This window comes from Zootermopsis nevadensis, unplaced genomic scaffold (assembly GCF_977971745.1).
Source record: "Zootermopsis nevadensis isolate Lab colony 2312 unplaced genomic scaffold, Znev_1.0 Znev_ptg000006l, whole genome shotgun sequence".
Classification (NCBI taxonomy): Eukaryota; Metazoa; Arthropoda; class Insecta; order Blattodea; family Termopsidae; genus Zootermopsis; species Zootermopsis nevadensis.
The window spans coordinates 10,255,229-10,282,549 of NW_028259138.1; the positions used below are offsets into that span (position 1 = coordinate 10,255,229).

The 27,321-nt window shown below is 37.6% G+C and overlaps 1 protein-coding gene across 3 annotated transcripts in view; it reads left to right on the forward strand.

The window, feature by feature from the left end:
- Positions 1–27,321, forward strand: part of LOC110828980 (acid sphingomyelinase-like phosphodiesterase 3b) — a 433,816-nt gene that overhangs the window by 200,936 nt on the left and 205,559 nt on the right. For all 3 annotated transcript variants that reach the window (XM_087343675.1, XM_022062239.2, XM_022062241.2), the window contains one exon: positions 7,816–7,899. In XM_087343675.1, the coding sequence (XP_087199801.1) occupies positions 7,816–7,899 (84 nt within the window). The remainder of the gene's footprint in view (positions 1–7,815; positions 7,900–27,321) is intronic.

A 27,321-nucleotide genomic window follows, 5' to 3' on the forward strand; every position in this document is an offset into this window, starting at 1 on the left:
ACCAGATTCTCGTGGTAGCTTAGTTAACGTTACATGCCTAAGTGAATAAAGGTAATACGCACCGAAAAATAACAACTGCTTAAAACAGGGGTGGCCAACCCGCGGGCCGCATGTGGCCCGCCTTGAACATTTTTCCGGCCCGCGAGAAAGAAATAAGAAAACTTACAGCTGCTTTTGAAAGCCGATTCAGTAATTTAGAGTTAGACAAATACAACAAAATTTTTGAAATATATTCATCTCCCTTTCATGTTAAAATCGAGTCGGCCCCAGAATATCTCCAAATGGAACTGGTTCACTTACAGTGCAATATTGAATTAAAACACATTTTTGAAACATCAGAATCAAAAATAGATTTTTATAACACTTACGTCACAAAAGAGAAATTTTCCAATTTGAGAAATCTGGCACAAAAAGTTGTTAGCGCTTTTGGTTCAACTTACACCTGCGAATCGTTTTTTTCGAAAATGAAATTGACCAAACACAAAACACGCTCAAACATAACGGACGCTAACCTGCAACACCAATTACGATGTGCAAATACCCAAATTGAGATCGATTTGCAAAAGCTAAGTGAAAGAGTGGAGAAACAAATATCGCACTAGTAAAATAAATATTTTTTAATGATTTCATTATTTTTATTTCATTCATATTTATATATTTTTTATATTTAATTTTTAGTGCTATATATTTCTTTACAATGAACGCTTAGTATCATTATTATTATATTATCTATGTTTACATGTAAGAATAATAGTAAACACAATAATAATAACTCATTATGTTTCAATTTTTCACTCCAAAAAAATGTCTATAGTGTATCTAAATCTAATATGGGGATATATAATTTTATATGTGGCCCGCGGAGTTATGATGCATTTCCAAAGTGGCCCGAAAGATCATTTGGGTTGGCCACCCCTGTCTTAAAAGATATTGATAGGGAAACCTAAACCGAAATGTTTACTTGCGACCAGATGGTAGACAGGAGGGCAATATTGAATGCAAATGACTGTCAAGATGTCATCTGGGGAATATAATGACTCGGGACATCATCCAGTGGTGACGCAGATGAATTATGGTTTGTTAACAAGAAGCTATTCTAGGTTTAGAATTCTGTTTCTAGAGGAACAGTATGCCACAGAGAGTATTTTTTATCCTTGCCTTTGTAGGCGTTTGTTCTTATAACTTCCACTTAACATTCAAATGACGCCATGTAAACGCTTTGTCCTAGGTGCTTTCTTGGGCAAATTATATTTATGTATGAGTCGAATTACCTTCGGATGTGCAGCACCAATTTGAATCTCAGGTGGAATGTAACAGAAATACATAAAGCGTCGTTTACATTGGGACAATGTAACAAGTGCAAGCACTGAATTTGTAACATACGTTCACCATGTTGCCAACATTGATCCGAAATTCGCGCAAAACATGTAAATTTGTTCTGCAAGTTCTTTACAATAAATAAATAAATATAAAAGACTCGTACGTCTTATTATTTTGATTTGACCAAACGTTAAAAATATTTTTTGCAGTTGGAATTGCGTTTTAAATGGAACATATTTCTGTTTGAGCCCCAACACTGCATCCCGTCCTAAGATTCAACCGCTATCTTGCGAAACCGGTTTGTAGGATGTCTTTTACTTTAAGCCATGAATGGAATAACGTACACCACTAATGTCACCTCTCTGGTCGAGTGCGTGCCTCTGAACAGTTTGGGGCATTACATCATTCATCTCTTTTGTTCTCGAGAGCACAAAATGGCCGACCAGCACGACCGGTACCGCTAGTATCACGTGACACGCTGCAATCACAATGGTAATGTGTTTGCCCTCTGCAGTTTTCGTACTGCCACGCACGGAATAAGAATTCGTCAAATGCCATTTCGACATTAAATTAGAGTAATTTCTTCCCGCCATTTCCTTATACAATTGAATATTATAGCCGAAGAAATCGGCGGATTTTATGCTGCCAAGAAAGAAACTTGCAATGAAGGCTTGATTAGAACATAAGTGTTAACAAATAGGACTATGAACCATATAACGTTTTTAACATGCCAGGAAACTAACTCAGTAATTACACGACTAGGCAAAGTTGGCATCAGACTTTCCCTGAATACATGATAACGGAATTCTCTATTCTTATGAAACTGAAGTTTAATCAAATAGACATTTATCAGTGATTGAACCCTACGTTAAATCTGTTCATTTCGGTTCTCATCCTCACAAATTTGTAGACGGTCATCGCCTGTGTGGCCTGTATTGGTTTTCGAACATGCATATCCAATACTCAGCACGTCAGTTAAATAGTTAGTGCTTCTGATTTGTTTTTTAGGAGGGTACGAGGCTTGAACTTTGAGCTTTGGACAAATTCTGGCTGACTTGACTTCCCTCAACCCCTTCAGAATTACACTCCTCGTCCACTTTCCCCTCCCATTATTTCCAGTTTGTCTTAGGCAATAATAATCTATGTAGATTATAAATAAAGAGTTCCCTTAAAATGCAATGCGATATCGACGTGGATGCCACTGAATTAAACACTCAGCTTCATAAGTTACTGCTCAGCACCTGAACAAAATCACCAACCCAGTATCGATTTATAAAAGAAATAGTATATTAATAACTGTAGATGCAGGCTTTAATTAACCATGTCGATAAATTGCAATTAATATTTAAATCTCGAATTCTACCACCAATAAAACGCTCTAAAATATAATTTGTTTAATGCGTGTTTAGGGATGCAATCGCTGTTTAGTGTGAGAACCAAATAAAATCCATATATGGACTAAGCAGAAAAGTGACACGTTACTGGTAATTAAAATGTGGTACATATAGTTACCACCGTTTTATAAAGAATGAAATAACGTACCAATGAAACTATCATTCGGCATTATCTAGCAAACACAAGAACTGCACTTGAACCTCGGCTCGCATCATAATTGTGAAGTCAAAACCCGTCTCTAAGTTACTCCATTTCACTGATCATTTAAGGATGGAGTGAATTGAATAAGCTCTCAGGGCTCCGAAGAAGTTATCTTGTAATCACATCCCCTGCGCTCCATTCGACCCCGTATCTTATGAGCAATGCTGCCTATAGTTTAGTTTGACCTCTGACCTATCCCCTGTTCCAACCTTTCGCCTTAATGAAATAGTTCTAGACGCATGGATATATTGACAACAGCCTTGGATATGTAATTCACAAGTTAATTATCTCCGAATTTGTTGCATTGTCGTTAAAATTATGACCCAAATTTTAATTCAGATTTAATGACAGTGTACAGAGTTAAATGAAACCACACAAAAACGTACAAACAGGCAGGTAAAGAAGGGTTAGTTTTATGCATGATTCAGATATGAAAATAGATGTACTCTGCGAATTTCGATTAAATTTAGTATTATAGTTTGGGCAAAATATTTTTCGTCAAATTTCAATACGCTAAGCTCAAATGAAACTGTAGGTTTCTGAAAACTGCTTTTCACACAAAATATTTGCATGTGATACAAACAAGAGTTACCGCATAGTTAACCTTTACAATTGTTCCTCGTTGCTTTAGACGTGCCTACAAAATACAATGGACAATGATGTACCGGTATGTCAGGTTAACATAAATTCTTGAATATATTTTTAATTTTTATTTAGAATCCTCTACATGTTTCAACCTTAATTGGTCATCTGCAGGTGGTTCTCTTGAAGTGTTTGAATCTAATAGATTATAACTGCTAGTTTGTATATTAATTTCGAAATATTGAAGGACACAACCTGAAGATGACCAATTAAGGTTGAAACATTCAGCCGATCCTTAATAAATATTGAAACTATAGTCAAGAATTGTTTTGTAGATGGATTGGCAACCTGACTTTCAACACACAACAGGATGCGTCCCGTAAAACTCTGTGTGCTGGAATGCTCACGTAGTATAGGGTTGTTCATTAGCTTCAAAACAATAGATTTGTAGCTGTAATGAATTAACGTCGCGTCCTATTATATAAGCAAAATAGGCTTTTCAAAGAACTAAGAGTGCCTCTTTCTCCTTCTGTTTTCATGTCGCGTAAAGAACGCCTAATAGAAGAACATGGTTTCCATGACAGCAGTTCCTCCACGCTTTGTTAAATGAAGGCAGCACAGACTCAGAGGAGAAGCTAATGGAAAATTTTCTCTTGCTTCTGCGTTCCAATATTCATGAGGGAGTAATTAAACAGGAATTATTTTAAATGCAGCGCAGTGATGCCTATCCCATCCCCTCGGCCTAATTTCTGTTAGAAACTTCTGTTTCAACCTCGATAATTTTTTGAAAAGTTAGCGAAGTTGTATAGAAAATGAAAATTTTAGATTCTTACCCGGTCAGTGAAGCAAACTGAAGTCGACGCCTTTAAAGGTTGTGATTACAGAGATTTTGTGATAGATGCTGCAAAGTTAACCCTCAAAGCAATTTAATGTTCCAGATTATACGCTAAAATGAAAAAGAGAGATAGAGATAGAGATCACAGCCAAGAGCTGGTACCTATCTGGATTGAGAAAAATAGCTCGTCACGTATTACACTCTGAGATTTGAAGTAGTGTTTGTGGTGAATCTTCGATTGTGTTTGTGTATATGACTTATTTAAGTACCTAAGTACCCTGTCAGTACCCCAGACTTTAAAGAGCCGGTTGATAGGACTGTTAATTAATAATTAAATTAATGATATTTAATTAATTAATCTTGTCCGTCTAATCACAATTTAAAATTTAAAATTAAGATAATTAAAATACCATGTGATGCTCCTTATCGAAACATTCGATTTACGTTTGGAACATCACTTTCTCACTACATGTTTCGGTTCTTAGATGAACCATCTTCAGGTGTGTAAAAATTACAGTTATATAGACTTAAAACTTAATCATAATGCTCTTTATTCTTATTCATTCATTAATATTCATTTATTCTTTGAATTATTTACATTACAGCCTGATATATGAAAACATCAACAAAAATATTCACCAACCAAAACGTTTATTTGAACACGACGCACATATATAGAACAACTTCAAATATATTAAAAAGGAATCTGGAAGTGAACACCACTAATAACTGATAAACAACTACAAAAAAGTTGCATATACGAAATTATGATTAAGTTTTAAGTTTATATAATTGTAATTTTTACACACCTGAAGATGGTTCATCTAAGAACCGAAACATGTAGTGAGAAAGTGATGTTCCAAATGTAAATCGAATGTTTCGATAAGGAGCATCACATGGTATTTTAATTATCTTAATTTTAAATTTTAAATTGTGATTAGACGGACAAGATTAATTAATTAAATATATATATTTTCACAATATGACGCAACTCTATCATCTTATAAATGAATGATATTAATATGGAAGGCATCGAGTGTGGCTTGAATTTATAAAATATCTTGGCATTTTCCTAAGGAAATCTATTCAAATCGCAGTCAGTCTCCCAGCCGATATTTTAACCAGGGACCTTCCTGATAAGAAAGAAAAATATTAATCACTCAGCTGTAAGATTGAGTTCTTTGTCTTGGGACGCTTTGTAGGTGGTTTCATACTACGAACGTTAGATACCACATATAAGACTACAAGGTGTCACAAGCCAGAACACCACAATCTAAATATTACAATTTCTCAACGTCTTCTGATTCATGGACCAGTTAAACATCAGTGGGTATTTCAAATATTGGTACTTTGTTTCAAATTGTTAAGTGGTATATATAATAATGTTCAGTAGCATCATAATTGGTATTCGTCTTCAAATATTTTTATGTTGATCAAATCATGAAGGTTGGAATTTGTCCGAGCATGTTTTATGTATGTGACAAATGTGTACAAAGTCTTTATTCGAAGAACCTGAAGAGGAGATCTAAGATTAAAATGAGAGGGTGATATTAAAACGGATTTGAAATGAAAAGTTTCTGAGGACACGGACTGTTTTTATCTGACTCGGTATGGGGGCACAGTAGCGGACGCATAAGCACGCAGTAATGAAATTTCGGATTCTATAAGAGGCTGGAAATTTGCTAAATGCCTTAGACTATCTTCTCCAGACGCGCTCTGCTTTATGGGATTACTTTGTTGTCGATCTCATATTTTATTAAAATCGAGGAGACGTTATGGCAACGCGCACTGAATTTTCGTTAGTAAAAATGTGGTTGTGAACGACGACATATGAAAAGGACCAAGGAGACGTAATCATGATTGATTTAATTAGCGATATTCTGTATCAAGAACAGTCAGTTTTAGAACTGTGATGAAACAAATTGTGTAATATGACGTTCGCTAAAATCTGCGACTCATTGGAAGTAAAGCCGCGGACAATTACCGTTTTGCGAACCACCGGTTGAGAAACACTGATAGTGCAAGTTACTTTCCTTGTAAGTAATGTCACTAAAATAATCTCTGTTATTTAACGATGCTGATGCAACTAAAAGACATAGAATGGCGTCGAATCATGTGGAATGATTAGTTTAAACAACTAATATGTCCTACGAGGTGCGATCGGAAAGTTTCAAGACTGCGCGTATAGAAACCCGTACACTTATCTCAGGTATTAAATTCATCCATCACCCTCGAAGTAGTTCCCCTGGGAGTGAACACAACGATCCCAGCGTCCAGAACGCTCGTCATCATCGACAGAGGTTCGGCCATTTTTAAAACGTGAATGCCACACAAAAGTTTGTGCACGACCCATTGCGGACTCTCCAAATGCTTGCTTTAGCATTTCATAGGTTTCCGTAGCCGTTTTGGCGAGTCCTTGGCAAGAGATTCAGGCAGAATCGCAGATGGTGCTTGACAGGCTGACAAAGAAAGATTTCCAGAGATGCTTCCAAGCTTGGCAGCGTCGCTGGGATCGTTGTGCTCACTCCCAGGGGAACTACTTCGAGGGTGATGGATGAATTTAATACCTGAGATAAGTGTACGGGTTTTTATACGCGCAGTCTTGAAACTTTCCGATCGCACCTCGTATGTAAGAACTTAAAATGGGTCTGTCTTGGCCTGTTACAAGATAATACCCCGTCATTCTCCTGCAGAGAGTACGCCCAAGTACAACCACGATAAAAATCACTTTTTCTTCTTTTCATCCACAGTCATAACCCTAAAACTAACAAAAATCATTCCGAATTGTCACTTAAATATTGATTTTAACAACTGAAAGTATGTGTGATGTATTGTTTCTTTAATCGAATGTTTATATCGTGACTCATCACATTCACGTAGTTATTAAATTATTGTAATTAGGGCATTTGTGTTTTCTGTTTTATAAGTTTTGTACCCTTGTTCTTCTTGATTAGTTGGTTCATATTTTATTTAACGACGTCGTCTCAGTTGTGCAGATTGATGCGCGACGGTGATTACGAGCCGTGACATGGTTGTGCGTATGTGTGAATGTAATTACTGACAGACACCACAGATCATCCCAGACAAGACATTCTTTCCAGTGGAGATCTAAGCTGGTGTCTCCATAAAATAGGCCCGAGTATGGTCTATTGGCAAAGCGCCTTCTTCTTTATATTTTCAGAACTTCTTCTAGATAATTCAATTAATTAACGAACTCTATTCAATGGAACCCTTGTAGAGAAGCTGATAGTCGCTTGGTTTGCCAGTGTATTTCTCGCCTTTATAAGACCCGAAGTTCAATTAATTTTACAATTGGACTGAATCCTGAGGTACTTAAATCCAGCCCACAGTTACAACCTGTTTCTTTAATTTTATTTTAATATCATCCTCCTGTATGCCGTTCTTTTTAGGATGTGCGGTGTGTTATCTGTTTCATGTGATATGATGTGTTAATTTATATTAGGAAATTCTCTTTGTTACAGATTTCTTCTCATCACGCAAGATGCTGTTTCTGGGACTCGCCTTTCATCTGTTCTTGCTGCTTAGTCCCAGTGCTGCCAGAATCGGTGAGTAAATTTACAACCTGCCGCTGACCACCGGTGCGAATGTACTTGTTTGTATCGATTTCTTTGGTTAGTTTGTTCCGTAATTCTAAAATTGCGTTCAGTAATGATATTATCACTTATATGACTTTTGAATTATTGCGTGTTCCATTTCTACACAATTTAAACGGATTTTGGTTTTATATTGTGTAGTACTTCTGATTTGTTCCCTTTTAATTTTATTTTTATTTTCTGGGTTATATCGTGTTATCCTCTCTAAATATTTTGATCCCTTGTGGAGGGGGAGTTTAACGTGATCTGAAAAACAACAACCACAAGCTATTTCACCTACACGCCGGGCAGACACACTGCATAACCGTACGTACATAGAACAAGCGAATGTTTCATTTTGTGATATAAAATTCTGTAGTCATGTAGGTCTATATTTCTGTTTATCCTTCAGTATCGTTACATAATGTAAGCAAACACATAATTAAACACTTGTTTGTTATTTACATCAGTCTTCTTGTAGCATCATTAATTATTTTGCACGAAACTTACCGATCGAAGCATTACAGGGTGTTTTTGTATAAATGTCGCCGGTCGGTGAAATTATCTAAATCATATACAGCTCTCACATTAATTAAACGAATCAGAAAACCGTAGTTATAGAAAACTTCGAACAAGTGCTTGCCAGTTTAGGCTGAGTGCGAAACTCAGGCCTTTTAAAACAAAATATTCGTGTGTTTCGATTCAGAAGGGTTTTGACGATGATGTAATACTATCTTGATTTCTGGGTTTGTGGACGTTGTCCATCGTATGATGTCATAAAACATGCATCTGAAAACGACGAAAGATTCAGTCCTCAAAACGTCGTGTTTCTTATAACATATGATGATGCATAAGGTCCATAAACCCAACATTCCAGACTAATATATATGTATAATTTAAAAATGTACAGTATATAGCAGATTTGTACTAATTTAAGTGGTTCAGAACATCTTTATGTATAGTCTATTTTTCTGATCTTTTATAAACACTGAGATTAATATTTGAGTATGGAGCATACAAAATACAAGTTCTCTAGCTCAAGGCTTACAAAAGTATAGCACTTCACCATCACTTAACCAGTTAATATATTAGTCAGTCGGTTAAAGTTACCTAAGTCATAAAAATGGAGACAGTGTGTTTCTCCGAAACGTCGGGGTCTGCCAAAACTCAATAAAGGAAGTATGTAAGATTTGAGGTTTTCACGTTGATGTCTTCTGGGTAGTAGGTTGGTAGATTTCCAACCACGTTTCAAAGGTCATGCTGCCTCCGTCATCAGGGTGATCAATGCCCTGATGACGGAGCAGTCTCCGTGAAGGAAATAGACAAATATTCGTGCCCCGAGCGAAATACAAAATTTCTATCGTCACGCCTGTCTGTTACCTCTGTCGAACTTCGGCTTATAGCCGTAACAGTTTGTGAGACGTAATAATTATCTCCATCGCATGCACTGCAACATTGTTATACTACTTAGGTGATCGGTTTTATTGGAAGTTAGAAGCTGCAAGCCCCGGGTTTACTGCGAACAGAATCCTGCAGTCTGTCGTGAATATATGTCACGCCTGTCACCTAAATATTCTGTAGCGTCGCTAATTCACGTTTCGAGCCCGCGAGGTGTTTTTTCAGGTAACACCAGCTGGGAGAAAAGACGTTTTTTTTCCAGCTGTTAACAACATTTTCTGATCCACGAACGGACAAAGGCTAGTGGATGGTTTTTGTTTTTTTTACAAATTAAAGGTAACGTCTTTATGTGGTGTTAAAGTAGAGTTATTACATTCAGCGACACTGATCATTGGAATTTAAAAATTATTACTGACGCACAAAATCGTTTGTCACACGTACGTATGTTGGGATCGATTCCGAAATTCGAGTTCACTTCCTAGCCTCTTCACCGGTCATAAAATTAAAGCGAACAAAGGAATAAAGTCAGAGCATTTGCAGTTTATACGGCGATATGAGTTCAGTTATAGGTCTTCTTGGTTTTTGTGCTCTCTGGTTGAGTTTCAAAGGAACATTCCGTCTCCATCTTCTGAAGCAGGAGCCCGCATGTTTCCCCCAAAACTCTGGTGTTGGCCTACAACTAAAAGAATACGTACACGGCGAAACAACCCAGAGCTCCATTATGTAACAGAGTAGGCCTATGTTCAGCACGAGTTATGACTCGCTAATTAACTAACTCTGTGGAGCAGTCGTTCTTGAAAAGTTGGTAGTCGCTATTTTCATGAAACCCCGAAAGTGTACAGCCGTGTTCAAAAGAACCTGCCACCGATCCCTGTTTTGATGCACAAGTCCCTAATAGGAAACATATAATATCCCTTGCTTTAAAATCGTATCTTTCATAATTTCAGATCCACAAAAAATGAAGGTTCACAACACCACTTGTCTTCAGACCAGCGGTTAATGAACATTGTTTAATTTTACAGTTTACTGCCCTAAGAATAACAGTGAACCTAAACAGCTCATCTTGTTGCTTACTCGACCATGAGTCGATTCCAGACACCGGCACTGTACAACCCATAGTCGCGGTCGAGTTCTGAACCCAACCCCCTCGACCCTATACAATATGTTTTGTACAAGAATCTCTGTTCGGAGATCTATTCCTGATCAAGGATATTTGTGGTTGCAAATTGTGGAATGTAATCTTAAAAGCGTGGTTAAATTAACCAACAATTAGCCAAGGATTTTTGTAAAATTCTGTGTAAGCTTCAGGGAATTGCAAATCCCTCCGTTCCAGTTGATCTCCCGCGGCTGGTAGTCCATTCGACAACCTCGCAATTATAAATTTCTCAAATTCCTAGCTGAGTCTCTTAATTCCGTATTGTGTGGGTTTCTGTTAGTCTGTTGGCATGGAAACAATAACATGAATAGCAGGAGACAGTGTGACACAGAATAGCGTGCTGATGAATGTTTACAGATATATGAGACAATTTTATAATTCAGAAAGGTCTTGTCTAGTAACAGTATTGTCCTTAACGGGACTGCGCTCGATATTTCTTAACCTTTAGATCAAGAAATTCCTCGGTGTCATAGAAAATTAATATTGTTACCGTCGCCACAAAAGCATCTCTTCAGTTCAGTTCATATTTCTACGGCCTGTAGATTACATAAAATACCCGATGCAATATTACCGTTCAATTTGCATCCAGGTACGTTCATGTGAGCTCTTTTCAAGAAACTTCCGAACGAAAATTTTGTCCCATCTCCCGTTCCCCTCTGACTGAGAATAATTCCATTGAACAAAGTACATCTTAAGAAGCTAATAGTGGTTGAACTGGTCAATAAATGGTTTTGAATTTCATGGAACCCTAAGCTTCATTACTCTGTTTACAAGAGCCCGCCACAGGTCAGATGTATCTATTTTACACACTCGCCAGATTTATAATTTATTATCATATTATCCTGTCATTTACGTCACTTGAAGTTTCTTGTCGAAAATTTAACTCGTGCATTTATTATTCTCCTTGGTGTGACCATAGAATAATGTATAATCGTGTCATCGTTTAGTGTCAACTTCGAAATTGTAATCAGCTACTCACCTCTGTAAACCTGATTTGTAGAGACGTCAGGTCCCAAATCTAATGTCTTATTTCCATTGCTTACTGTTAAAGAATTCTAAGTTCGAGGCCGTTGTTAGCAAGTCGTAGCATGCTAACATGTGATTGTTTAAACTCCCACCAAAGCACCAACGTGGAGGACTACCCCTTATTGGCAGTCAGTAAATTCCCAGCTACCATACCTACTTGAAGGCCGTCTCCTTTATCCGAAATCCGTGAACTTATTCATAGTTAGTGAAGAAATCCCGTTCCTGACTTCAGTCTATGCATAATTAGTTTTTGGAGGTTTGACAACCATGTTTCAGTTATGAAAGTTAAATGATGTCGAGTGATATGGGAAGGGGAAAATTATGTAGAGGAGACAGAAGTGGTAGTGGCCTATTTTAAGGCGCTGTCTCAGAGTTTTTCTAGATAGAATGACGAAAACTGCGAAATTCTTGCTTACGAAAGCCGGTAATCAGGTTGAAATTTCGGATAAAACGATCCGGTGCTTTTAAAATTATTATTTTTCTGTTACCGACGGTGATTTTATTCATGTTGATGAATTAACAGGAGAATTAAGTAAATTTAAGGCCAGTGCAACAAATTATACGTAATTTATTCCGAACTATTTTTTTTCATAGTGGTTTCATGAAGTAGGTTAAAGTGGGTGGTATGTATGTGTACATACTTATCTTGGCTAATGTGACGGCAACAGGAATTATTAATGGACTATGTATATTGCAAGACGTCGTGCAGTTATGTTTTCAGACTGACTTACATAACACGGTAACGTCAAGGAACATGGTAATTTAACTCGCGGTTTTGTGTGGTAATTGTAATGAATGCTGATTTCAGAAGCACATCACATTACATCAACATTTGAATACATAAAAATCCTGTATCAGGGATTGATTTTGTTGTTACGTTTATTGTTAAAATCGCTGCTATTAATCTGACGTCATTCTGTCAGCTGTCTGCCTGTTGTTACCAGGCTGTGCATTATCCTACTCCATCTTTGACACGTGACGTTTCGTAGTTTGAAGTTGGTAATTCACGGAGGCAGGAGCATGATACTTCCCGCAGCACACGTCCGTTTTCAGAATCTCGGCGGAATAACGACGTTAAGAACTCGTAGAGTAGTGCAAACAAATGAGAGACGACGGCCGACAAAGAAGTGGTTTCAACGGGATACACTCAAACTAGGTCTCGTTTGCTTTCTTCCTGCTAAAATTGAGCCGCTAAAGTTCAAACGTCAGGTCGCAGTGCCATCTGCACACAATTTTCACAATTCTAGGGGACAGACGCATCACGGCCTCTGCGAAAATAGAACCGCGTGTGGGAAGTTGGGAACTTGTATACGAAGTTCATCCGTACTAAAGTATTCCTGTGGAGTCTGCATATTTTAAAAATGCGTTCTTTGTGATGTTGCATCGTATCTACGTCTTTAAACTTCATGTGCATTTACTTGAGATACAGATGTGTTCTTAAAACAGGAGACATCGCTGGTATCGGACGATACAAAATATATTTCTTTTTACTGCGTCGTATGTATTTATATCTACAAATGAAAATTCCTTATGATAAGACCTTTTTTTTAGAAAATCGACGAAGTTTTATTTTAGCTTTAAATTTTTATACGACCGGATGAGGTAAATTCACTCGACAACATTTAGTGTAGATTTGCAAAAAATTAACTTTGAAATCTGTTTTATAATTTCTAAAATTAAACATGCGGACGGACACATAAACAAGCTTTTTTCCATTGTGCGTTTATGTAGTGTAGTGCACAAATGCAAAGATAATTGTGCTCCTGTCTAAAGAAAAACTAAACTGAACCCACAAATACACTCTCTGGTGAAGATTCCGAATTATTGTAGGCCTTCATTAAAATAGGTGCAACTAGATTAAGTTAGTTGTGATTTATGAACTGTGGAGGATGTGAAAGGAAACGATATTGGACTGCTTCAAGACGGCATTGAATAGTTTTCTGGAGGAACTGAGAAAAACCGTGAACAGGCCTAGAGATGACAGCTGGTTTCCTGGAGAGGGAATCGAAAACCGAACGTTCCGTCTGTAAGTCAAGAAGACACCGCGACGTTCTATGGGCAGAATCTTTAAGCTCCTTTATATTTTACCTAATTTTAAGAAAGGATTATCTACTTATTAGAGGTTATAGGTAGCATAGCGCGTGTATTTATTTTCATTTCATGTGAAAACCTTCTGAAATTTGTAAAATACAAACATTTACGTAAGTTACTTTAATCAGTTGTTATATAAGTTAATTTAGGGTTATAAACTTACCGAAATGATATTAATGTTAGACCTTTATAAAAAAAGACTTTCGAGTAATACCACCCTACGTTTTGTGACGTGTCCCGAGCGAATGGTCCACTTCGTACCTTTGAAATCTGTTTCTTCAACGTCCATTTCAGTCTTATCCAACATCTCTTTCTTGTGGTCTTCCATCTGGAAGCTTTCCAAGGGGTTTCCCTATCAAAAGTGAGTATGAATGTTTTGTTTTAACATGCCCAATAAGTGATCTCGTTGTGTAGCGTTCCTGTGTTAGTCTTCCTCCCCGTCCTGAAGCACCACAAGTCCCTCGGCCCTACCATCCAGAAGAGTAGTGCAGGAAGCAGGGGACTCATCGTTTTATGAAACAGGACCGTAATGAGAGTCCTGCCTGGCTGTCCGTCCGCGTTTTTAGTCTCCGAAACGTCTGAACCCATTTTGAGAAACGCTCGTAGCTGTTGGAAACGTACAGATAAGTGTCGTCGCAAGACTTTCATTTTGATTCCTATCGGTCAGATGTGATACTTTTTATCGTAATTTGCACCGAGCTCAAATCGAACTTTATTGATATTCTAGTAATAATAAAAAATAAAAAACTTCATCCTGTAGGTTTCCACAACGTAAAATGTAGAATCCATTAAAATGTAAAACTTTTGTTTCAAACATTGATTGAATGCATCGAATGTTTAATGGAATACAAAAAAATCTGTGGCTGAGTATGGATTTCAACAATACATTTGCGTCTACGCACTAACGGAATGGACTATTTGTTTTCTACGTTTCGTCGGAGAAAATTATATAGTCGTTACAATATGGAAGATAAATTATAATACGTAGGCCGTAAGTTATTGGATAAAAATCAATAATAGGTGATATTGAAAACTCGTAAATTTGAACGACATAAATCGGTAACTGACTACAGCCTAACTAGCATCATGGATTGAAGTCCTTCTTGAGAAGTTTATTCGTCACTAGGTTAGAATTAACAACTTTGTATTTAGTTTTAATCTTTATTACCATGTTCAAGAAACGACTGCTGAGGTCTCCTGAGCCAGATGAGTCCAGTTCACACGTTCACACCTTGTTCCTTCAAGGCCCATCTTCCCATTTACGCTTAAATCTCCCAAGTGATCTGTATTTACCATTTTACTGTACAGCGTAAGATGCAGTTAAACTTCTTATTCATAATTCCATGACTAGTCATTTCCTGCCTACGAAACATCGACCCCGAGCTATGAGTTCGTATAAAACTGGTCTGCGCTACGTTTCGAACAGGAACCAACCTGTTCAGTCCATCCCCGTTGATCACGTATGTCCTACCACGTTTTTCATTTCTAGAGCCATATTCCACTGTGTGATAAGGCACGCAATGCAGCTGATGTCCATTTTAGATTCTTCCAGATAAAATTTACTCCGATGAGCACCGAATGCCTACCTGGAGTGAAATCATTTTTGATTAGGCCTATTTATTTGGCCCAGGAAACAGGGGTGTCCCTTTTGATTTAGAACAAGTTGCAGGCCGAACAGATGTTCGGTCCCCGTACGCACGTCACAGCAAGTCGATACACGTAACTCGTCCGGTTTTAAGCAGTCCAATAACGGTCGACATGGAAATATTCGTTTTTTGGCGGCGTTCATTTGTACTGAAAGGTAATTTTCTCGGAAAATAAAATCTGGGTCATATTTTCAAAGACTGGAACCTGGGTCACCAGCAAAATGCTCTTAAGTTGTTATTTAGGTAAGGTAGAAATCTGTGAATAAATATACAAATTAAGTTATATAATTTATAGCTTAGGTGCGTCATGATTGTGTTGAAACCAAATATATATTTATTATCACAGTCAATACACAAACGTATTTAAAATGTTGTTGTTAAAATTTTATATAACACTATAACATCTGTAGTATAAAATATTACAATAAGTTATATTATGTTATATTATGGCGCTTTTATCGTAGTATGATGTTACATTTATTATGGCGCTTACTTATCTTACTAACTTATTGTAATATTTTATACTACAGATGTTATAGTGTTATATAAAATTTTAACAACAACATTTTAAATACGTTTGTGTATTGACTGTGATAATAAATATATATTAAATTATATAAGTTTTAAAAAGACGATTTGATATATTACAGCCAAATTTGAAGAGTAACAGAAATCATACATAGGCGAGTTTTCGCGAAATGCACTGTAGTATTTAACTCTATCAAGTCCAGGTTTTATTACATACCTTAATTTTAAATATCTTTGTCATGAAGAAAAATACATTCACTTGAATAATTTTTTTTAATTGTGGGAATTCTTTATCTTAGTAAACTTTACAGGGTGAAGGCCATATTTTAAAAATAACACAGAATACAATTAGCCTTGTGGTTCGTTAGTGAATTATTTAACAATGATGTGGTCAGATAGATTAGTTACTAACTAATGTGATGAGAGAAACGTTACGTCCCATGAAGTGGGTAGGATTGTGCCCAAATCGGCCTTGGCCTCTCTCATTAAATTATCCCGTTATATACCTGTAGGAACACAAGTCAAATCTCCGATTGAACGTACTTCCTGAGGACACAGTGCGGATGAAATGTAGCCCTACATAACAATGCTGGTTGTATTTTTACAATACGTCGACAGTGGCCACGGCTTTCAGCACCTACAGTTTTGAACCGTTTTTGAGTCCAGTTCTCGGTCTGCGCGATGCGAACCGAGTTACTTTTTGCAGAGAAAATAGACAAAGTGATATTTTGTTAATATCATTTTTCATCACGTCCGATAGCCGTATTTATGGCCGTATCGTGTGACCACATCTGATTAATGTGACAGATTCTGTCCTTTATTGATGATGCTTCGCGTTCGAACTGGCCTTGGTCTTCATGTTATTTAATTAGTGTATCAGGCTGTTGGCTTGTTAGGATCGTACAGTGGCGATTTATTTTCGAGTCAGATGTGAAGATGGATCGGACAGGATCGAGGAAGAAACAACTGAGGAACTATCCCAGCAATCTCTCAGAGTACAAAGCTTAATTAGTGATAACTTATCGTTCAGCCGAAGTTTGTACCCGATACCTCACGAATAAGTGTCTCGTTTCTTTTTGTATCACGTAACCATTTCTGGTTTACTGGTTTATAACCAGGCCAGTTTAATCGTAGCTGAAATTCTGACTAGCTGAATGATTTTTATTTCCTAAAGGACTCAGCTCTGGTAATAATCTGTTATGTACACTATTAAGATAGCTGTCTTCTGGGTTGTTGCGAAGAGTATTCTGGTAGAAGTTTACCGACGTATCAGAATTTCTTGCTGTCTCTATCATCAAGAAGTACTCGCCACTGTGCGAACCTCAAATCTATGATATGCGTATTGTAATTTGTACTGTGCATTGTAAGACAAATATAGGACCGGGCCACGGAAGAGGATTCTTCTTGGGAAGCTAAATAGTTCACCCATTTAATCCTGGGTCTTTCAAATCTCTTCCCTTCATTCTTTTTCCACTCAACATTTTATAATAATCTTTTAATTCTGAATCCAGTTTGAACCATTTGACTAAATGTATTAATTTCCCTGATGCCACTGATGATGACCTCTTGAGGTCGAAACGCGTATTGCAATAGTGTCTTATTATAGTGTTAATAGTTGTTGATTTGCTTATTCTATATTTTATAATAATGATTTATCTCCCCCGTGCGTTCTACATGTCCCGCTCATCTCATCGTTCATGATTTGATCATCGTACCATATATTTATGGAAACTGACAGTCAGCTCTTTACATTATACAACTGTCATTTCCTCTCTGTGACATTTTAATTCATTTTCTACTTTACCGTGTCGCCTGCTTTGAACAAAGTTAAAAAAACCTCGCTGTGGCTTTATTATGACCGTCTCCCTCTTCCTTGCATTTAATGTTCTGAATACCTTACTACGCGGATGAATTCTCGACCCTGTCTTTGTGTTCCTCTCCACTTTATTCTGCGTCTTCTCCATTGATCTTTCCAGCGGTCAGACGCAGGCTGACAGCAAGGGTAGGGAACTGCAATTGACCGCCTTTAATCCCAACCACGGTTAGCATTCCAGACCTTCTGTTGTCATTTGAAAAGCTATTAAAAGCCCAGCGGTAAAAAAAATTATTCCTCTGCTTTAATATTAACTAACTCTCTATTTTGTGTACAGTGTTTATTTAAAGGTTTTGTGTGATGTCTGAAAAAATAGCTACTTGGGGAACGGCCCGTTACAAAGAACGGGACAAAACTGTGTTACCAATCTCTTGTAACCTATACCTCGTTTGAGATAAATCCATCGCCCCTTGCTCTAAATATGATGAATAAAACAGAATGGAATAATTAAATCTAACGATTTGAAATCTGCGACCCTCGATGTTTTTTATCTTACTGAAAAGAAGCGAACTTGTAGGATGATTGTGCTGAGGAAAACCACGCATTGTTACTATTATTTGTGCTGCATTGGCAAGGTGAGAAGCTTGCGTTCATTTTATTTTCTGTGATTTGTTTTTCATTAGCATTCGGATTTAAAATTTCTGTGTTCGTATCTGACTACAGACAAACAAATGTATTTGCAAACTAACCAATACAATTTATGAATTTGTATGTTATTCCATGAAATAGCTGTTTTTCAATATCAGGAATCTTTGATAAGATGTTCAGATGATGATGAACTTCAACCACGTATCTTATCCGTCTCTGCATGAACAGAGTGAGAGATCGAGCGTAATGTTTATTTTGTTTTAATGAAGTTCACAGGCCTTTGTAAACTTCATCGTGGGTTTAATTTGTTATTTCCGAACTCTTTGGTTCAGGGGAATTAGTGCAGTTGATTAACAACGATGTTACTTCGTCTCTCATTGCTTTCAATTACCGACAAACGAATGGAATTTGATGTACATTAGGCTTATATACTAGCCTGCAAGTTGTGTGTGTTGAGATGGTTTCTCTACGTTGCATTTCAACGTGTAATAACTGCATATGGCTGGATATTATTAGTCATACGCTGTTGATACTTTACGGTATCAGCAATATTTAGAAAGATTGTCGTTGCCACAAAGCCGCTGATAATCCAATTTGCTTGACACATGAATTGGAGCCACCTGACACAGGGGTACCACAACACGTGTTCACAGAACAGGGAGACCACAAAGTGTGTTCACCACGAAGAGCCACAGAAGAGGTGGCTGTTTAATTAGACCGCAAATCATGAACCGTCCAGTGCGCCAGGGTTAACGGACGTAATGACATGAAGTACATCCACTTCCGTTTTTAGACATCGCTCAGATGAGCCGGTGCTGCTCGGAATTTCGCTGTCAATAATAACTGATATTGCAGTGAAAAACAACTGAGTAATTAAGAAAGCAAATAACCGATTAATACAGGGTCTAATTTTAAGTAAAGACAGAATTTACAAGAATATATTTCATGTCGTTTTAGAATCTGGAAGTCCATACTATCATATGGCCATTGAACTCTATCCTATTCCATTCCAGCGTAGTTAATGTATTCACAACTGAACTATGTAAGACTAATTTTGATATTATCCTTATTACACGTTAATCAGGTGGTATAATGCGCACTCTTTTAGTCTCTCCAAAATTAATACCACGTGTCCTCCATATATTATTCTGTTTGCCTTAACAACCCTAATATTATTTGTACAAATTATGAAGCTGCTCTCTGTAGAAGGGTGTCCATTCGCTACCTTCGTCACATAGAATGAAGCCGTTTGTTCCCGAATGCCCTACATCTCATGTACGGACGTATTATTACTATTAACGGTGATCGAAAGATGGCTCTGTGCTATTTGACTAGTCGCAGCGGATTCTGAAACATTGTGGCCATCACAATGCCATTGCGAGGTGCAGCGCGCTATCTGAAGGCAGATTACCCGAGTCCATTGTGCAGATAATCTGCCCGTTCTGCCCGTACCACCGGTCACATCTTCAGTCAGTGACTCAGGGAGCCTGTGTCACACATGAAAGTGTCTTAAGTGAAAACATCGAACGTTGTGTTGTAATGCTTCTGCATCTCATTTTGGGTATCCCTGTCTCAAATTTCGGAACAGATATTGTCTGTTCTCACTTAGGTTTATCATGATTTTCCTCCATCTCCAAAGTTTAATTCTAGGATTGCAGCTTTCTAGCACATGGGCATAATTCACAACTTATTCTGATTTAACGCTACATGGGAAATAACTTAACAGTTTGAAAAAAATTGTTAAATATACAAGAGCCAATCAGTACACGCAAAAGAACGTTTTTGATTTTCAGTTGTGTACGATATTGCTTGAAACCGGAACGATTGTATCCTTGAACACACATTTAAATTTGACGTTTGCAGTCATCATGCCATTCAACATATTCCGTTGATAAAGCGTCATTAAATAAATCGATGAATAAGACACGTCTTATTAATCCTCACTAACACGATTTCTCTAATCCAGCTTAATTTAATTGAAACTGGTGGGCACAATTCTCATGGTTAACATAACTCTGTGTGTCTCTTCAGATTTATCCAAAGACCACATTCTCTTTTTTTGATTTCTTTCTGCTTTGTCAAAATTTCTGTTTACTATAATCTCATCCTCTTTAGTATTATCATCTAGTCTGATGAGTAAGCCTGATTACGCGTCTCTCTAAATAACATCTGAAATTATTATTTTGGAGCAAACAGTATTTATGTTCAAACAAATGTAGATCCTAATACGATGGTGTTCATTTAGAGCAGATTACTAATCCATTAGTTTATTTAACATCATCAAAAAGTGTTGAACATTTTGGCCAGTCTCGATCCCAGGATTAGTCAAACTGGCCCCTCCATCTCTTCAGTTGTCGACATAATTATCTTTTTTCATTTTTGATGGTAATCGAGCAACGCGCGAGGAATTCGATCATTTGGTGTTCTTGATATGTGTTCTTTGTAGTTTTGTAGATGTTCCTTTGTTTTTTCGCACAGGTCGAATATATTTAGTGCCTGTCTGATGTCTTCATTCCTCATTCGACGTATTCTTCGATAGCCTGCCACAGATCCCAGAAACCTCATTTCAGCAGCTTAAATTTGTTCATCACTCACTGCCATAAACAAGTGATGGTACACTCAGTACTTTGTAGAATTCTAGAATTGTTTCCTGTGGGGATTTATAAAATGGTGTACATTTAATTGTTTCACACACATTGTAATTTGTTCTGTATATCTAATTTTACGTTTGTGCCAGGTTGGCAATCTAAATAATTAATATTTTTAACGTGTTCATCTATTTTATTATATTTTACTATTTTCGTTCTTATAATTTCTTTTTCTATCATCATCATCAAGTCGTCGGAGCTCCTTCGTACTGAAACCTTAGCCTTTTCATCTCTTGACAGTCTTTTGATGCTATGTTTTACCTTAGTTACGTCCAAACATGAATATTCCTCCTTGCATAGAATACCTTAACATCCACTGACGTCAGCAAACTTTAGCGCATTCAGACCCTTTGATGCAATCGTTTCTCTTTACAAATCAGTTTATGCAAGTGCTTCAGGTGGCTTAAATTTTCATACCTTATGGTCTAGGAGACGCCTTAACATATGCAGTATTGTAACTGTTAATGTCTACCCTGGTTTTAAATTTTTGCCTTCCTTACTTTAAACTGGTGGCATTGGTATTTATACTCGAAATTTCGAAATTGTTTCTCGTAAAACTTCGCCCTGTGCTAGGTATTCATCGGCCGCTGATTCCGTTTATGAAGATTGTCTATTGTTCGCACCCACATAGCATTTTCTCAGCGGCCTAGCAACAAAGTTGGTCTTTGCTTCGTGTCACGAAGGAGATTAGAGAGAATGTTACGCGGGAGTGGACCTGATTTTTATTTCATTTTATGTCGATATTCGTGACTAAACCGCCACGGTTGTCTAGCGGTTAGAACGCTGGCCTTGTAATCCTGGGGTCTCGGGTTCGATTCCCGGCGGTGCCCGAATTTATAACTTGTGTTGGGCAAGGCCGTGGTCTAGGCAACACGGAGTTTTCCTCCGTGGCATCCCAACAATTACTCCATTCACACACAGAATAAGGCAATGGCAAACCACTTCTGGATCATCTGCCAAGAACGTATATGAACAGGTCCCAGTCCGAGAAAAGGATGGAAGGATCCTGTTCATATGGACCTGTCGTCAGACAGAACACTAAATAAAAAAAAATATTCGTGACTGTTTTTAAATACTCTAAAGTTAAGGTCCTCAAATATAATGGCGGATAAGTTATACAAAACACGCATCACGCATACGGGATATGAGAAATGCATAGAAGAGTTAAGTTAACATTAAAGTCAGTCTTAAGGAAATACTACGGCATCAGGCCCTGGGCTTAATTAGAGTGTTCAGGATTAAGTACAGTGGCAGACTGTTTTGAACACGTCTTGGCAAGCAGATCGCTTGTCATTTCCTCAAGGCAGACGCCTCTGCATCTAGTCACTGTTGCCGTCATTAGTGTTATTAAAAATGGCAAGGGATGAAGAGAGCTGGAAACAAAGTGGAAGGGCAAAGGACAGATTATGGTAGTAAAGAGATGACAATTCAAGTGTCATCTGTTTCTTCGTAAATGTCGGCATTTTATTCGCTTCCCGTGTTTCTTCTCTTTACGGTCTCAGATCTGCCTCGCTTTGTTCCATTACAATATTACTCACGCCTGTTCTTGGTACGCTAACTGCGTTGGTCATGTAAACTTCCAACTTTGCACTGGAGCATTGGGTTTTACGTGTTTTTACATATAGCACATGACCTGATAACGAAAGCATTGTCAATTTATTTGCAGTTTCATGTTTATTTTTGTTTAATTAATTTTGATTTAATTATAAACTTATTTGCTTATTTAAGTTGTTATAAACCTACTTATATAAATTAATTATTAAGTTGCTTAATTCGCTGGTTGACTACTTAATTTAGATAATAAGTTAATTAGTAAGTGCCTTTGTATTAACAATTATTATTTTAAAACTTTGCATACCGTGTAGTGTATTAGAATATAAAAAAATAAGCAAACAAACAAACTGTTAACACTATAAATGACATTAGTACCAAACGCGTTTACCCGTATTCTGGAACATGAAACAGAGAAACATTCCCACATAACGAAATTCAGCAGCTAAGTGTGGAATGAGGGGAAATGTGTATCGAAACTAGGCTTAGCGATTATCGCTATAAAATAATCATATATGGTGATATTACTTAAATCAAGACTAGACATTGGCACGAATTGGGAGATAACAATTAAGCAAAGAATTTTGGAAAGGAAATCCTTTTATGACTTTAAAGAACGAATAGGAAACGGGAGTGTAGTACTAATATTTATGTAAATTAATGTTTGGTAATATTGATTGCATTGAACTGGCTCAGAAGTTTGCTTAGTGTTGACGGTGATTTAATTTCGGATTATAATTCCAGAGAGCTGGGTTCTTGAATTTGTTGACGTCACTTACATGCTATAAATGAGAATCGCATTCAGTGGACCGCGTTGAAAGAAAGCTCATCTCTGGGGACAAAGAATAATTTTTGCGACAGAAAAAGAATAGAAGGTCCAATACTCGTGGAAACTGAACTCCGCGACCGGCCTACTCTTGCAAGCGTTGCCTTTCGTGCCTGACCCTCGGAACCCCAACAAATGAACTTCTAAAGAGAAGTGAGATGCACTCACCGGAATTCCTGGAAACCAAAAAGTTATTATTTGAGCGCAGTTCAGCTCAGCTTCTTAATTGCGACTCTTCCGGTCCTTTATCGAGACAAAATATTGGCTGTGCAATTCGGGCCTCAAGATGTCCTACATCTTACGCGAAGTTTTGTGACAGGAACTGAATAATTAACCTACAAGTTTTATTTCCATCCGTTTGTCTATTTCATTTCCTCCCTTTTTCGTTTCTTCTTTCCTTCATTTCTAGCCTCCCTTCTTTCTTTTATAATTCATTTCCTTATCTGTCCCTTTCGTGGCTCCTTTGCCACAACGGCATGGCGTGTCCTCAGGTTGAGGATGGAGGATGTGGAGGGAAGCTGCGAAGGAATTGAATAAGTAGTCGCGAACAGCCGACAAGGGGTGGTCCACCATATTTGAGGTCGGGCTAACAACGCCTCACCGTAAAACTGTCACGAAATGTTCCACAGGAAACTATAATTTTGCGTGTAGTTTTGTACGGGTGTGAAACTTGGTGCTGAGAAGAATATTTGGACCCAAAACGAAAGAATTACTAGGAGGCTGGATAAAGTTGCATAATGAGGAGCTTCATAAGTTATACTCCTTGCCAAATTAAATTAGAGGAAGATGAGATAAGCTGGGCATGTAGCCTACATGGGTGAGAAGAGGAATATATACAGGATTTTGGTGGACAAACCAGAAGGAAAGAGACTACATGGACGACCTAGGCGTAGGTGGGAGAATAATATTAAAATGAATTTTGGAGAATAGGATGAGGTGGTATGGACTGAATTAATCTGGTTCAGGATAGGGCTCAGTGGCAATCTTTTGTGAACTCGGTAATGAACCTTCGGGTTACATAAAATGTTGGGAACTTCTTGAGTGGCTGAGCGAATGTTTGGCTTCTCAGGAAGGACTCGGCTTCATGGAGTACGTCTCTCTCTGTATTCTTCCTTGTCTCTGTCAGGCGATTCGTTTTTTTTTTTTTGTTCTTTTTCCCTGTGACGTTTATTTTCATAATCCGGTATGTAACGTTTTATCAAGAAATATTAAGGTCTTGTTGCTGTCATAACGTCCGACTGACCAAGGTTCATACAGTACCCCTCACCCCTCTGCTCCGTGAAGGGATAATTTAATTAAACTACTGTAACAACCCCGACATAGTGTGTTAAGTGTAGTTGCTGAAACAAACACTAGAGGCAGCACTCTCCTCAGGGAGCGCAGTGCTAATGTTGATCTACAGGAGAAACTTGGCCTTTTCAAACACGTTGATACTGTTCGGGATAAACACAGTGACGGGTGTTCTATCTCTCTTCCACATTCAACCATATCTTTGAGTAGAAGTTATCTGTCTCCGTCACAAAATTCGTTTGCCTCCTTTAAGACTGCTTTTATCGGTGTTGCTGAACGCAGAAACGGATGCACAGTTCAAGTAACAAAATTTGATACATATAAGATTCTTATACAGTGTTTTTCTTCCTTTGATATTTCAGGTAGAAAACGGATTTAATATATGCATCATTCATTAAATTGCAGGAACACGATAATTGTCGTTATAGAACTCTGTGCAGGCAAACATATTTTTCTACTCCTTCGAATTGTATCCCATGCTGAGGTATGATGTAAGGAGTACCAGGCAAAAATCCGAAGATGGCGCTTCGTTTGACAGTGAAAACAATATTTTTCTTGTAGCTATAGTCCGGTTGGAAAGTTGGCCTCTTTCATAGTGGTCTTCTAAAATTTTACTGTGATAAATGATAGGGCTCCTTGGGTGAGGAGATCAGATGAGGTATACACCGTCAGAGGACAACGTGTAGATATGAATCGCCCTGATGACGGAGGCAGTATGACCTCTGAAACGTCGGTAAACATCGACCAGACTACACAGCGCAACAATCCAGAAGACGGAAATCTTCATACTCATCACCCTGATGATGGAGGCAGTATGACCTCTGAAACGTTGGTAAACATCGACCAGACTACACAGCGCAACAACCCAGAAGACAGAAATCTTCATACTCATCGCCCTGATGATGGAGGCAGCATGACCTCTGAAACGTTGGTTGACATCGACCAGACTGCACAGCGCAACAACCCAGAAGACAGAAATCTTCATACTCGCCCTGATGACGGAGGCAGTATGACCTCTGAAACGTTGGTTGACATCGACCAGACTACACATCGCAACAACCCAGAAGACAGAAATCTTCATACTCTGATGACGGAGGCAGTATGACCTCTGAAACGTCGGTAAACATCTACCATACTACACATCGCAACAACCCAGAAGACGGAAATCTTCATGCTCATCGCCCTGATGATGGAGGCAGTATGACCTCTGAAACGTCGGTAAACATCTACCATACTACACATCGCAACAACTCAGAAGACAGAAATCTTTATTTTTATTTCTTATTTAGGAGTTCCCACTTTCAAACGTGGACATTGATAGCGCTTGATTTAAGCTTGCTTACGTCCAATAGTGGTTAAGCCGATTACTGGAGCAATACTTCAGCGAGTTGTCACGGTTTTCTTACACAACCTTGTTGATGTGTAATTGTGATGGTGTATCGGTAAAGCTTTGCAGTTGCTTTCTGAATGTTCCGAGTCCCATTGTAAGCTGTGTTCCTACATTCTATACATAACCATCTAACCATCTCACTTGAAGGTATATAGAATCGTCAATAGAAAGAGAATCGTTAAATAATCTAACGACCAGACATTTTTCTTTAAATATTTCTGTAAATTCCAATTAAAATCTATGTTACCTTGCAGTGGCAAAACATTGTTCAGTAAACAAAAAAACTGGGAAAAAACGTTTTACGGTTTGAGTCATGAACCCTAGAGCATCAGGTGACGATTGAATTAAAGCGGTATTAACTCTGACATTCTTATTAAGAGTAAATTAGCAGCCACAGCATGGCTGTGAAACTAGCAGGTTGGGTGATCACATAATTATCGGCTAGTTTCTGGGTGATTAACAAAGTCACGTGATATGTTTCAAATCACACGAACACTATATCGAAATGATAAACATAATGGAATTACAGCAGATAACATTCGGGGATGCTTGCTATAATTCAGTTCAGAATCTGTTATCTCCTCGTGCCTGATGTGAGAAATCTGGAGATTGAAATATATATAAATATAATTTTACCTGTGATTATACGTAGTTATGCGAATTGGTTTTTAATTCCAAGCGAACAGTATACATTAAGTGTAGGCCTATTTGCGGTGAGGAAAATATCAGGTTCAAAGAAAGCCTAAGTGACTGGAGAAAATTACATACTGAGGAGCTACATAATTCGCACTCTTCATTTATTATTCCTGCCGTCAGTGTAAATGCACACCAAATTTTGGTTGGAACATCTGAAAGGAAGAGATTATTTTGAAGACTCATACGTAGACGCAATAATAATATTAAAATGGTGTACAGAGTAGTAGTGCGTTTCAACTGACTCGAAACAGGGTCACATGGCTGGCTTTTGTGAACATGGTAATGAACTCTAGATTCCGGCAAACTCAAGAGATTACCTGACCAGTTAGACCCACAACATTATTAACCACTCAAGTCTTCACTGAAAACGTATATCAAGTATTTATTACACTTCTAAGTTCCGAGATAAATCGATTATTGATTTAATTATTTTTCTCCATTAAGAGAGACCCACTTAACGTGGACCTAGCTTCTTATATTCCATCCTAATGTTTTCCGATCATTTCCTATTTCGTCATCGATGTGAATATTGTTGAAGTTGATTCCCTTAGTGATAAAATAAGTACTTAGTTGGTCATTAAAATTGGTGACTTATTTTAAATAGAAGAATGTTTGTATTCAATTTGTATCATACATAAAAATATGTGAAACAAAATGTATTAACTTCAAAGATATAATCTTGTTTTTT